This window comes from Saccostrea cucullata, unplaced genomic scaffold (assembly GCF_032062105.1).
Source record: "Saccostrea cucullata isolate Sc308-1 unplaced genomic scaffold, CSIRO_AGI_Scuc_v1 ctg9104, whole genome shotgun sequence".
Classification (NCBI taxonomy): domain Eukaryota; kingdom Metazoa; phylum Mollusca; class Bivalvia; order Ostreida; family Ostreidae; genus Saccostrea; species Saccostrea cuccullata.
This window is the reverse complement of record NW_026926157.1, coordinates 1-15,044: the sequence shown is the minus strand read 5'-3', so window position 1 is coordinate 15,044 and position 15,044 is coordinate 1. Positions and strand designations below refer to the sequence as shown.

The 15,044-nt window shown below is 32.2% G+C and overlaps 1 protein-coding gene across 1 annotated transcript; it reads left to right on the top strand.

Annotated features, from left to right (window-relative positions):
* Nucleotides 1-1,178: 1,178 nt before the first annotated feature.
* On the top strand, nt 1,179-11,429 carry LOC134270959 (multiple epidermal growth factor-like domains protein 10). The gene is made up of 5 exons (XM_062753225.1): nt 1,179-1,254; nt 2,828-2,938; nt 3,052-3,213; nt 3,293-3,496; nt 9,534-11,429. The coding sequence occupies exons 1-5, from the start codon at nt 1,200-1,202 to the stop codon at nt 11,036-11,038; spliced, it is 2,037 nt and encodes a 678-aa protein (XP_062609209.1). The 5' UTR covers nt 1,179-1,199; the 3' UTR covers nt 11,039-11,429.
* The last annotated feature ends 3,615 nt before the right edge of the window (nt 11,430-15,044 follow it).

The window sequence follows — 15,044 nt, the reverse complement described above, 5'->3', positions numbered from 1 at the left end:
GGTGTAAATATATATAAATATTTTAAAATACACTTTTAAAAATCATTTGGCGCAAGAGTTAATTTTTTAGAAATCTCAGACATGAGAATGTAAACAATTATAATGGCTGAAGGAACTGGGGGAATAATTTTGCCCATATATAAAATACTGTAGAAAACAAAGCTACTATATGCTTATACCCCCACAATATGTTTTGGTAGTTGATAGTACCCTTCCAGCTTAAAATGTATATCTGTGCACCCTCTGAAATTGCCTTCTTACAGGCCTGATTAAAATGTACCCGGTTATTGAATCATCTAAATTTCAACGTGTCAACAAATTTCTTTTTCAAGACGGATTAAGAAATCATGGATTCATTATTTTCAACGCAATAAAGAAAAAAATTCAGAAGATTTTTGACATCCTTCAAAATTGTCAAAAACACCTAAAATTCAGATTTAAAATATTAACCTTTTGCATTTTCTGGACGCAACGGTTTTAAAGGCAACGAACTGAGTCATAATCAGAAACTTGATATCAAATATTACATTAAACTAGCTCGTTTATTGAGAACAATTTCCATTTACGGACATTTGAAATAATAATTGTAACCACTGCATATAATTTAAGTATACATGTACCATGTATACCACAGTATTCAATTATGAACCCACAAAATATATTTTGAACCTATAGCATATGATAATATATCCACAGCAAATAATCATGAGCCCGTTGCATATGATAAAAAAAAACACCCACAGCATATGATTATGAACCTTTAACATATTATTGTGAACGCACAGCATATGGAGCCAAAGCATATAATAATACAGAGACCAGAAGCTTATAAACCCACAGCATTTAATAAAAGATCCACAACATATTGCTACATGTATACGCCCACAGCATAAAAACTATGAATACAGAGCATATTATATTGATAAAACCACAGTAAAACTATATAATAATAGACACACAGCATATAATAAAATAACTAACATTAGGCAGCCATGGCGCTTCATACTTCCGTACAAGTGTACACATGATGCGCGTGAATTAGAAATATGAAGGAAGACGGTTCTAACTTAATAGCCATTTTTACCAAGGAATATATTGTCGTGTGATTTTTTTTCAGTTAAAAAAAGGATATAACTCTATTGTTTGCTGCTTATATTTGTGAAATGAATGTTTAACAGAGTAAATTTATTGTTTTACAGATGGAGGCTGTTGGATATTTTCTGATATTTCCATGTTTCCTGATCATGATAAAAGGTTTTTTGTTTTAATTTTCTTATGTAAAAATTGCATAGGTCTTTTGTTTGTACTAACCAGAAATGTATATAATTTTTAAAAAAAAATCCAAATGGTGAAGTACATGTACTGTGTGTACTACATGTGTAGCTGTTAAATGAAAAAGCTGACGATAACAACAGTGAATGAAGTAAAGAAATTTAAAAAATCAAACAAAGTTAAATCTGTGAAAAATACAGAGGTTTATTGGATACCTAGAAAGAATAGGCAGTTAAATGTAGTTTTATTACATTTAGTAAAAACTAATTAACATGTATATTCATAATGGATTCGTTCCCCGAAATATAATTAACATGTAGGCCTCACAATGAAAGATCTCTTTATTGCACTTGTAACTCGTATGTACTGGAATTTGTGCAGGAAAAAGAATATGGCGAAATAAAAGTCTTTTATTTTCATTTTGTAACGCAGTTTTGAACACAGTTTAAGTCCCATATAAGGAATTCATTGAAAACGAAAAAAGTTTCATTCCTATGATGATAAAAAAGTAATATTACGATAAATGAAGGAATTTGTCGTATATCATAAAATATAATTGCTTAAAATGGCCACTTGGACAAAAAAATCTCTAAACTAAACGATATATCTGTGCACTTGAAAAAATTCATTATCTTTATTCAAATCTTATTTCGAAAACTTTTTCCGACGACTTCGTAACACCAACGTTATAAAAAAATGTTATGGAAGTCGCTGCTTAAACAGTATTTTAAATATCTATTTTTATTAGTCTCCTACCGATGACATCAAAGGGGACTATAGGTTACCTCTGCATCTGTCCGTCCGTCCGTCAGTCCATCCGTCTAGCTGTCTGTCCCATGTCTGAAAGTCAGTCTATCCTTTTTCGTTTTCTGCACTTTTTTCCGAAACGCTAGCAGCTGGATGTATTAAGCTGATTTTTGGTATGCTCTTACTGAGGGATGATGATAAGAACGTGAATTCACTCTCAAAGTGTCCTAACTTTTGGACATCCCAAGAAAGACAGAGTGACATCAGTTCAGAAAACTTCTTTGTAATATCTTCCCAGCTTCCTTAACAGCTTGCAAAGATTGGTCATATGTTAGGCGAAATATGTTACATTAATACATCAATCTGGAAACCTTTAGTTACAACGTAACACTCTTAGTAGGTATTTAAATTAAAGACATAGTGTTCTGTTTTCATTGCTTTTTGGTGCTGTTTCTTCAGAATTTACAATGTAGAATCATTTTTTATTGAAATGTTGAAGGTAAAAAGTTAATTACCTAAGCAAGAAAGGCAAGATTTTAAAGTAAAGTCGTGTGAAGATAACTATCAAGCATTAAAAATTAGTCATTTGCTTTTGTTTTTAGACAGATTCTATTTTGTATGTAGAAATAATTAACTTTGTGCTTGCCTTAGACAAAAATGTAATTTTTTTTTAAAAATTGTTTTATAAACATTACTCAAAAGAAAAAATAGATGTAAATGAATAATACATAATTATAAATAAATTCCTATTGATATCTGTTGAATTAGTATTTTGGATTCAATCAGACTCTTACTTTCTAATATTAAGGACAATGCTGGAGTAATGGCACCTGTGAGTGTCACTGTGTAGACTGTAACAAAACCTGTACAGAATGTTCGCCTGGATGGAGTGGTTCTACTGTAAACAAATGTCAAAGAGGTGAAGTATTGTTTTGTAAAATTATGTATAGGTAAGATTATAAAAGTTAAACTAGAGATCCATAATGTAATTGAGTAATTCACAAATAATTTAATAGATTTGCTATTTTTCAGCTAACACTTTGTTTCAAATTCTTGGCGAAAACGAAGGGAATTCTCAGACACTGGATGGTAATCTTAACACTTCTGTTGATGTGTTTAACGCTAATCCATATGTGAGAATCCAATTACAGAGGTCGACGGAAATTGATAAAATAGACATCACCCTCCAACTTAGTGAGCACTAGTACCTAAATAATCTTTTAATGGATATCAATTATTCATTTGTCAGTATCATATTGTACCATTATTGTAGGGCGTGGTGCAGTTTACACATTGTATGTTAAAGAAACGGAGCATTACCGTGCCCCTGATGCTATTTGCGATACATGGATACATAATGACACTGATACAAAGAGAACAATATCAATGATCTGCAGAAAACCTGTCAAAGGAAGAATTATAGAAATAGTATCTCCAAACAACACAGAACTCGAAGTGTTTGAATTTCAACGTTTCGGTATGTCAGAATCAAATAGTATACACTTATCCACTGGTTGTGAGTGGATAGCTCTTTTATCAAACCCGCGACAGAGAGCTATTCCCTGAGGGCTTGCACGAGGGGAATAGTCCCTGTGAAGGGTTTGATTAAAGAGCTATCCCACTTACAACCAGTGGATACATGTAAGCATTTTATTATACTGATGTATAGTATAATTTCTGAGGTTTGAATTTTTTGGAGTAAGATAATACTGCAAGAATAATCTGAAATCCTGATGACGTCACAATGCTACTGAAGTCATTATGACATCATCAGTCAATAGATTTATCGCTGGAAATCAAAATTGGCGGCAAAAATTGCATGAAAATTTTCCGAGGGTGGATAGCAAAAACTATGCCCCGGGGTATAGCTTTGCTATGCATGAACTATAAAAGATAGCTATTTTACCTTCTAAACTTTATATAGGAAACATTTTAACAGAAGTATAATAATACCTGTTACTGTTGTTGTGCAATAATTCAAATCTTCTTTTAAATGTTTTAGATATATATTTTTTATTCAGTTGTTATTCAATCAATCCTATGTTTTATTAAGACATATTTATTATACGTTCTATAAATTAAATGGCGCTGATTTCTTTCTTATAATATAATTCTTTATTAATTAAAAATTTATGCACATCTTGATTTAAAAGAGTATGAAATGGATTCACTAATATAACATTCTCATCTGCATGTTGGTGTGTTTTAAAATTTGACGCTACGATATTTTTTTGTGAAAAATAAAAGGATGTAAAATGTGAAGGTAGCAAACAATGATTAAGTTTCCAAAATAATCAGTATAAAGATCGAGTAATTTTTCATTTATTTTCGTCCGTCGTCGTGCGGTGTGCGTCGTGTGTTAACATTTCAACATTTCCAACGTTTTCTCTGCAACTACTCAACCAATTTCAACTAATTTTGACACATAGCATCTGGGTGAAGGGGAACAAAAAATTTTGAATTTTATGGTCCCTGACCCTCCCCTAGAGCCTGAGGGGTAGGGCAAAAATCACTAAAATTAACACAATCTTTAAAAAATCTTTTTTTTTAACTCCTGGAAATCAAGCAAGTTCATGTTTGTTTATTAGTAAAAACAGGTGACTATCATATTCAGTGCTCAGTATAGATTTTTATTTGTTCAAATCATGACCCCCGGGGGAATGGCGGAGCCACAATATGGAATCCAAGTTTAACATTGAAATAGATGCTAATTTTAAAAAAATCTTCCCAAAACCCAGTGGTACAGAAGAGCTGAAATTTCTATGGAAGCATTCTTGGTTTACTTAGTGTAGATTCTAAAGTTGTCAAATCATGACCCCCCGGAGGTACAGCGGGGCTTCAATAGGGAATTGACAGACAATTAAAGTTTTACATTAAATATAGAGGAAACCTTAAAAAAATATCCTCTCAAGAACCAATGGACAAAAAATCTGAAACTTATATGCATCCTTGGAAAGTGTAGATTTTAAATTGTTCAATTCATGACCATCCGCCTAGGGTAGGGCGGAGCTTCAGTCGGGAATTCAATTTTTTTTACCTTGAAATATACAAGGGATTATCAAAAATGTCGTGGATTAAGGCTATAAAATTAGTGCTATGTAGTTTGTGCTCTCATAATTTATAAGAAACGCACAATAACAAAAAAAGAAAAAAAATAAATTTTAGGTTTATACGTTCTTTACTTTTGAAATTATTATAAACGACTTTATTTGATCACCTGACGCCGTTACTGTATAGTTTCATGACGCCCGACAACGTCACATTGTTTTTCAATGTCCGCCTCTTCTACCTCATACACTTATTTTGATGAAATTCCCTGGAACTGAGTGAGGACTTTAACCCGTCTTGTTTATATAACTTTACAATGTTTATAATATTGCAAATAGACGTATACATTGGGAGAGATCCTCGCTTGATTATGCCTGCATTTTTTTTCTTTATGGAGTTAAATATCTACATCACATGATCATCGTCAATTTTCGAAGTGATTGATTTTTAATACCTGGAATACAAATCGACATTAACTGCATGTGCATCTCTTTTCTCTCTGAATCTATTTTGGAATTAAGGGGGCCGACTTGGGTTTTATTGTATGAAAAATACAATAGCAAAACTCATCATTTTTATAACATACATAACATATTAACTTTAGTGTACATGCAATGTTTGGGCGAAATCTACCGGCTAGGTATTTTTAAAGGACCGTCTCAAAATATGGGTACATTTACTATTAGGATTATATAGGAAAGTGCCAATTTTTAGGATTTAAAAGCAAATTATACAAATAGACTTTTTGTTCAAACTATTATATATGATGAGTAATACTATATTGTACATTATATATAAGAAACACGAAATTCTACCGTCTTGTTACCAGAGGGGCATCTTAAAAAAGCCAAAAATTAACGAATTTTTCTGTTTTTATAGCGCACTACAAAAATGGAGATATTCTTAAATTTCTAAGTTTTAAATTTCATGAGCGAATGTTTAATACTTTTTATTTAAAAACATTTTTGTTACCCCTTTCTTTAAGAGCTTCAGTTTATCAGAACGTCAAGAAGACGCTATAACGACGTCAAGCCACCTATCAGCTGCAAAATTGGTTAAAAATTCAGTTATATAAAATTGTAATTACAATTTTAAACATATAATTTCTTAATTTTGTTTAATTTTATTAATCAAGTGAAAAAAGTTGCTTTAATAAAACAGTAAATACGCTTCATTTTACTATGATGCGCGAAATATTACGCAATGAAAACTACGATCGGCCGCTTTAAAAACAATTATTCTGGATGCTTTTTATTTCTCGGTAGCCAGTTTACACATTTTCATCTCAAAAAAAAATTGTCCAGGAATACTGAAACTTATGTGGCGGTATCCTTGGTTAGATTAGATTAGATTCTGAATTGTTCAAATCAAAACCCAAGGGGTTATGGAGGGGCCATTATAGGGCCTCCATAGAGAATAAAAGTTAAAAATTAGAAAATATAGGAAAAATCCACTCAAGAAACACTTGGCCACGAACTTGAAACTGTTACCATGGCCCCCGGAGAGAGGGAGAGACCACCGTAGAGCCTCTTGGTTTAATTTTCAAAAGGCACACTTTTTAGATTTTGAGAGAACGTGTTCTAGCCAGCATTAGTAATACACTTAGGACCCCTATTAAACAAATATATAAACTTGACCTGTTGCTTTAGTAAAAAAAAAAAAATGCATGGCATAGAAGTTGCACATCACTGATGGTATACCTCGATTATTTGTGGAAGTGAAATTCAATGAATGATTCATTTTTGTTTACAAACAGATATTGTATTTACATTTTTTATCATAAACCTGGAGAATATATAATATGAAAGATGACCAGTAAGAAATATGGAACGCCATCACTGCCATAATAAATGCATACAACTATGCATTTATTATGTAAATTTATCATTACGTGATGTGAACATATCTTGACGTTATGTCCATTTTTTATGAGATGATGTAAATATATCTTAACATCATGTCAATGCTGCATTACATGAAGTAAATACATCCTTTCATTATGTCAGCACTTCATAACTTGAAGTAAAAAATTCATTATGTGAAGTGATAATGTGTTTTCATTGCGTTAAAACTTTATTGCATGAAATGAATTTTTCTTTACATTATTTCATTTCTTTAATATGTGAGGTTAAAATTGCATTACGTCAAGTAAATTGTGTTTTATAATTAAACTTATCATTACATGAAGTCAAAAGCCCATTCCTTTTTGAGAGTGTATATTTCTATTATATCAAAGCATTATTACGTGATATGGATTTATCTTTATTTACGGCGAGGGCATTATGATGTGAGGTGAACACATCTTACCTTTATGTCAGTGCTTTATTACGTGGTGTAAAAAGTGTATAACATATTGTGAACATATCTTTATATAATATCAATACTTTATTACATTATGTCAAAACTCCATTCCGTGATGTGGATATATAATTACGTTATGTCAACTCTTTCTTATGTTATTTAAAAATATCTTTATACTGTGTTAACTCTTTATCATGTTGATTCCAAAAGTTCATTACCTGATGTTAAAAAAACATTTACATGATATCAAAGCTGTATATCTATTATCTAGTATATAATGAATGTTGACGACTGTGTTTTCATGACTGGTAAGAAGGGGGGGGGGGGGGTCCTGATTGATTAGGACAAATTACACTCACATAATATCAACCCCCTCTTTTCAAAGACTTAACTTTACTATAGAAAATGTAATGTTCATTGAAACTGTATAGCTCCCACCCCAACTTTTTGTTGAAGTATAATCCACTAAGGGTAATGTAATATATCTGGAAAAGAATAGGACTGATCGAAGTTGGACTCCTCTCCCCGAAATAGGATTTTCGGGCTTGGATTTTTTAATCTTGGCTTATCAAGTTTTTTTGGGTAAATGATTTTTTTCTGGCTGACCTCCTCTTTCAAAAAAAAGATGCTACGTCACTGGAGTGTGTAATTTTTTTTAATCATTTCAGGGCCAGAATTCTATTACAAAAATCTACCAGTCACTCATCTAAATCAATTGAATATGCCTTAGTAAGCATGCATGGGCACATATCAGTGGCAGATATGGTAATTTTGAACAAGGAAGGGAGACGGTAAATGGTTGGAGAGCAAGGGCGGAAAGCGGAGAAGCTCTCAGGCTTTATAGTTTTATAGAAAAAAGTTTTCAACTTAATTCAGCTAGGCTTATTGTGAAACTAATGCTATGTCATTCAAAGTTTAAAACTTTTATAAAAAAAAAATTCAAAATAAAAAGAAAAAAATGAGTGCTGCACGACTCATAATATTTGATTTATTTAATTATGAGATTAAAGTAAACACAATTGAATTTCGACGTGACTTTAATTCACAGTCGCAGTGTTAAGGCTTTGCACGTTTCAAGATTGTCAATCATTTGTCGCTTAAAGTTTTCATTTAAAGATGTCATTCCCGAATCGCTGAGAATCTCTTCTACGACAGTTTTCTCTCCCGCCATTTTTAGTGCTTGCGGAACGCGGAAAATACGTTATGCTCATATAAAGGCCGAGGATACCCGCGTTCGCATAACGTAATAGTGAATCGACATAATGTAGAAGAGTGCGCACAGTATGGCATGAGCTTTTCACATCAGTTAATAAAAACTAAGATCTCATGAAAAGTAAACATAACGAAACGCAAGTTGACGAAATATAATTGTAGCGTGTGTAAATGTCATAAAGAGTTGACATAATGTAAAGGAAAGTTAACACGATGCAATAGTAGTGTGGGTTAATGTCATAAAGAGTTGACATAGTGTAATGGAAGGTTGACACAATGCAATAGTAGTGTGGGTTAATGTCATAAAGAGTTGACATAATGTAATGGAAGGTTGACACAATGCAATAGTAGTGTGGGTTAATGTCATAAAGAGTTGACATAATGTAATGGAAGGTTGACACAATGCAATAGTAGTGTTCTGCTATAAGGCAGTGACGGCGTTCCATAAAGAAACATTGTCGATACAAGTAGCCAGTTGTTATTTTCTTGTTCATAGCATGCTATATGATCTAATAAATTTTAACACAAAGACAGTTAACAGTTATATGTAATTATAGGAAACTAGTGTTATACAGTGAAACCTCTCTGTGAAAGTGAGATTTCGTTCGAAAGTCTTGTTTTTTAAGTAATCCTACCTACTAAGTTGAATTCTAACATTTAGAGCCAAAATAAGTTTGTCTACCAAACCTATGGTCATGTATAGAATAGAAATAAAGAACGAGACTTTGAGTAGACTGGTAACTAACTCACACTAGAAATAGAACTAATATTTTATTCTTTGATTTTGTAATAATCATAAAGATAGGGATATTTTGTTTCATGTATTTATAATTTCTTCCTATATATAAATCTTTAAAAGATAGGGAAATAATACACAACATTCGTGAAAATGGCATTACGTACATTTATCATTGCGTTGATTAACTGATATTCAACTTTTTTTGTAAACTTAGAATGCACGGATGGATCTTATGGGGAAAAATGCAGCAACATGTGTCCAACAGGCTGTGACAAAGCGTGTGACAAAGTTTCTGGCAGTTGTGTTTGTCGCAGGGGTTTCTATGGAACGTCTTGTAAGAACAGTTGTCCTCAGTCCTTTAATGAAAGAGGATGTAATCTGCATACAGGCGATTGCTTTGAATGTAAGAAAGGCTTCTTTGGTAATCGATGTGAAATAAATTGTTCGTTGGGTTGTCTTGAACGTTGTAATATGACGACCGGATATTGTAAATGTAAAACAGGTTTCTTCAAAGAAAACTGCTCCATGTCTTGTCCAGCAAGTTGTTTAAACAATAAATGCGACCAAAATACAGGAGAATGTCTGTCATGCAGTAATGGTTATTATGGAAGTACCTGTAATAAAACTTGCCTTGGAAAATGTCAAAGCGGTTGCGAAAAATTGACTGGGGTGTGTGTTAACTGCATAGATAACATTTATGGTCATTTCTGCAATCTCACATGTCCACAAAATTGTGCTGGGGAATCATGTGTTAGGAATGGAAACTGTGAGCAATGCAAGAGAGGATACAGTGGTTCTAAATGCAATGAAACGTGTCCAAATAATTGTAATTGGTGTAGTCAAGATGGATACAGTTGTGGAACTTGTAAAGATGGATATTTCGGTGTAACATGTGCTAAAATGTGCCCTTCTTCGTGTGGAGGAAATGGATCTTGCGATATTCAATCAGGTTACTGTCAAACATGTTCTTCTAAACTTCATGGCAACTTTTGTGAATACACTTGTAGTAAATATTGTGATTCACCTGGAAAATGTGATCAATATACTGGAGAGTGTAAAAGTTGTGTTCCAGGTAGATATGGACGAAAATGCTTAAACGAGTGCAGCGCAAACTGTCTTAATGTCACCTGTTTCAGCAATCAGACGTGTGTTCATGGGTGTAAAGATGGATGGTTTGGTGAGCAGTGTAAGCATGACTGCAGTGTTGTTACGGGAGGCTGTGCACACTGTGGTTTCATAGAAGGAAATGATGAAGTAAAATGTCTGAGATGTGAGGATTCTTGGTTCCTAAATGAAGCAGAATGTTTCCAGTGTCCCGAAAACTGTTCATCGTGTTTATCAAATAACCTGTGCACACAATGTAAAAATAATCTATTCTATGGTACAATGTGTGAAAAGCGATGTCACGATGGCTGCATACGTAATGAATGTGATGTGAATGGAAAATGTTTGTATGGATGTTCTAACGGTAAATATGGCACTGAATGTGAGCAGGAATGTCCCAAGGCTTGTGGCTACAATGCTTATATTTGTTTGGAGAGTAATGAAACAAAATGTCAGTTATGTTTTTCATGCGACTGCAGCAAAAACTATACTTCAGTCATCAGAGGTAAGAATTTTACAATCTTTGATAAACACTACAAGATTATTTTAATAGATGACGCAATTAATATACAAGTGTGTCAATGTTCTTTTCTTTTAAAATTTAAACATTCTTGAAAACTTAAGAAGAAAATTACCCAAAGCATATTTGATAGGATGAAAATTTTCTGTATAATATCATGACAGACATGCTAGCATTTCACACGGAAAAACCCGTATAATAACAAACTTGTTTTATCTGAAAATGTTTGAATTTACGAATTTCGGGACGCGTTTAATTAATTCGCACTATTCCTTGCATTTTTACAATGTAAACTTTATCCTTACTATTTAAAAATAGAAAAAAAAATAATAAGAAATATTAAAACTATCATCAAGAAAATTCAATTTGGAAATGTGTGAGAGCAAAAGCCAGCTACAATGTAGCTAGTATTTTCAATTCGTGTTCAGATATACGTGAAGAGTTTAACAAATTGAAAAACATCCGGAATACATAAAATGTTTAAATTGTAAACAGGCAAGCTCTGGGAATTACTTTTCACCGAGTAAAATATATTGGTATCTATAAAAATTGTAATGTAGCAATTAAAATTAACCACAGAATTAAACGAATCTTTCGCTTGTGCGTATTATACAGTTGAATTTCAAATTCATTAACGGATAAAGAAGGGGGCTGTGGGTTGGAACCTTCCTTTGATTACTTTTGAAGAGAGATGCATAGAGAGAGCATTTCTTATGTTATATATATTTATACTTTGTCTGGAATTTGAAAAAAATAATTCAAAACCGTCCGTTATGTATACTAGATAAGAGTTGTGTGTTTATTTTTCGCCGGGTACCTTTACACGTTGAAAGCATCGCAATATTCCGGCGAACTTGAGCAAAACCACTTTTGGACCATCTTCTGAAGTAACTTATTTGACGAAATATGAATTTAAAGTCTTGAAAGATAGTAAGTATAAGAGAGTATTATTCTCCTTATCTTATGAGGATATTTTGATTTAAGAAGAGAAATGTTTAATATGTCTCTTTAGTCTGCGGGCGAAAGGAGCTTGATTTGTTTCAGAAACAAACAACGTTGGTCAATGGACATGGCATTATGAATTACAACAATTATTGCTTTGTTGGCATATCCCTAACAAAAAATACTATAGTAAACTATAGTTATTTAAAGTACCAAAGTCAAAACTTTGGAACTTTGAATTACTTTTGTGAAAACTTTAATTTACTATGGTATAAACTTTGGAACTTTGATTTACTAGCATTGTGAAAACTTTGGAACTTTAATTTACTATTGTGACAAATTTGTAACTTTGATTCACTATGGCCAAAACTTTGGAACTTCGATTTATTATGGCGAAAGCTTTAAAACTTTTACTATGGTGAAATTTTGGAACTTTGATTTACTATGGTGAAAACTTCGGAACTTTGATTTACTTTGGAGAAAACTTTGGAACTTTGATTTACTATACTAAAATATAAATTTACTATAGTATTTTGTTAGGGATTCCATGATGCTCTCAGCAATCAAACAAAAAACCTCAAAAAACAAATAAACAATTTTAAGACCTGAAATCGTTATAGTTCTTGAAATAGATAAACTAATAAAGATATTCGTTTTTTTCTGAATGTTTTAACGCCCAAGCGTGAAGTGTTTTCCTTATTGTTCTGCGCAAAAATATAAAAAGAATTGGGATCTGTTCAGTTCTCTTCAATGTTTCAATTTATAGTTTATTACATATTTAAATACATTGACCAAATTAATTTTTCAAAGATAAAAATCAGCATTTCTAATCATATGGAATGATTTTTTTCTTTTTTGCGGAGAAAAATTAATATTTATTCATTGTGCACAAAATTTCACATAAAATAAATGACATATTTCTGAATTCATATTGCTTGTGTAGTAGAGCTTATCTATGCGAGTGTGAAAAACAAATCTGAGTCATAGAAGAAAAAGTTGCGTCTATAGCCCTATGAATGCAATAGATGAAAATACTCCCTAGCTTTATATATTTAAAAATAGATGTCTGCTAGTTTTTATTTGTATTGCATATAAGTTCTGCCGGGACTTTTGTTAAATTAACTGAAGGTGTAAAAATAAAAAATTCAATCATTTGAACAGAAAAAAAGTTCCAAAAAGAGAAAGCTCCCATCCCCACGTAGGATTATACAATTTGTAAACAGATTGTTACATTTTTTTAAAATTGTGATAATTTTTGTTTGTTTGATTGTTTTTGTTTTGGTCAACATATTAAAAAGATGTCGCGTTATCGTAGGAATCTCAGGTAAGTTTTACAACCTCAATAGTTACATTTACTCTTAAGGGTGATACTAGTTAACTTTTCGTTAACGTTCTCTACAATGTCATGCCTTCTTCATGTGAAACGTAGTAATAATAGCAAAAATGTCATGAAGTATATACATTCATTTTAATTTTTTTTCAACAAATTACTGAGAAAAAATATTGACGTGAAACATTATAAATGTAGTAATTTTTTTTTTTTGAGTTTTGGAGTTTTCTCAGACAGAATAACATAACTACATGTTTAAGTTTCACATGAGCTTTCCTATCGAAAAGTGTCCAGCGTGTCCGTCTTTCGTCCTGTAAACTTTTTACATTTTTGACTTTCACGGAAGAGCTACTGGGTCAGTTTTATACAAACTTGCAACCAAGCATCCTTGAGTGATAGGAATGTCATTTTGTTCATAGCAAGGTATGTAAGGAATCGACATTGAATATTGAATCACCAATTAAGAAGTTAAGGTATTCCATTCTAATTGCAAAAAATACAATGAAATTGAATGGAAATAACAGAAGTGCAGGCGTTGAATACTCAATTTATTTAGACACAAATAGCATTCATCACTACAAGCATGTAACTCACTAAGGGTTTGTGTGTGTCCTAATGTATGTTCTTGAATTTTGGTGAAAGTCAGTGATGTACAGTATAATCCTTTTTGCTAGTGTGTAGTTGACTTTTCGAGAAGCACTGACTATTACAGTTGACGATTTTCTTGACATTTAAACTTTCATCATGTATGGAGGTAGGGAAAGAACACCTTTCTAGAGGTCATAGATAAGTGCCCCTAATGTTGGTAGGGGCACTAACATGTGAAGACCGGGAGTTGAGGGTGGGATGGTTGTCGTTTTCTTTAAGGATAACTGATTAACGCTTTGAAATAACCATTTTTTGGTTGAATTAAATGTTGGGCTAAATATTTATATCGTAAAAAAGTGTCCGTACATTGTTCTAGTGTAAAAGGAAGCTGTCAACTGTAAAAGTCAGCGCTACTCGTAAAAGTCCAGCATGAAGTCACAGATTTAATCTGAGGTGCAAAGTGGGGGTAGACAAGGAGCTTCCTCTCGATAGGTATGGGGGATCAAAGGGATCATTTTTGCAAACTTAGACATCTAAAATTAATTTGACCAGTGAAAATAATATTGAAGACCTATTTACAGTTTCTGTCATTGTGTGAAGACCAATTAACAAAACTAAGAACTCTTGACTTATCCTTTTACTCGATATTTGCTTAGAAAATATGGAAACTTCCTTACTGAATAATCACAATTCGATCAGAACGTTGAATTTCCTACTTACCAAATACAATTAAAGTTATCAATTTCGTTTCCTGCACGTAATTGCTTCTGATGAAATATTCTGATACAGAATTAATATTCATAACACTTGAATTTTGGCTTAAAAATGTCAAGCTAAGGGAATAGTTTTGTCATTAAATATAACGCAAATTGTAAACATAATCGGATAGGTATAAAAATGCAGATTGCTTAAACATACATATAAGCTTTCTCCCTCTTGCATTTGTTGTTGAATTAACTGAGGGTAAAAATACGAAAATTCAAACATTTGAACAAAAAAATGTACCGAAAATAGAAAGCTCACATCCTCTGACGTAGGATTATACGTTGTGGTAAACAGATAGTTTTATATATTTTTTTTATTTTGATTGTTTGTTTTTGTTTGTTTGATTGGGTTTTTTTTTGGTAAACTTTTTTGGATGTTGCCTTTTTCTAAAAAATCGTTGCTACGGAAGTCCCGAGGTTTTCCTGCACAAAAATTATAGTACCGACCTTTATGTATTAAAAAAATTACTGGACTTT

What these genes read in the sequence shown, in the direction of transcription:
- LOC134270959 (XM_062753225.1), top strand. Translation starts at nt 1,200, where the DNA reads ATGGAGGCTGTTGGATATTTTCTGATATTTCCATGTTTCCTGATCATG. An exon ending in TTTCCTGATCATGATAAAAG is followed by an intron (nt 1,255 to 2,827) that starts GTTTTTTGTTTT and finishes TCTAATATTAAG; the next exon opens with GACAATGCTGGAGTAATGGC. An exon ending in AGACATCACCCTCCAACTTA is followed by an intron (nt 3,214 to 3,292) that starts GTGAGCACTAGT and finishes CCATTATTGTAG; the next exon opens with GGCGTGGTGCAGTTTACACA.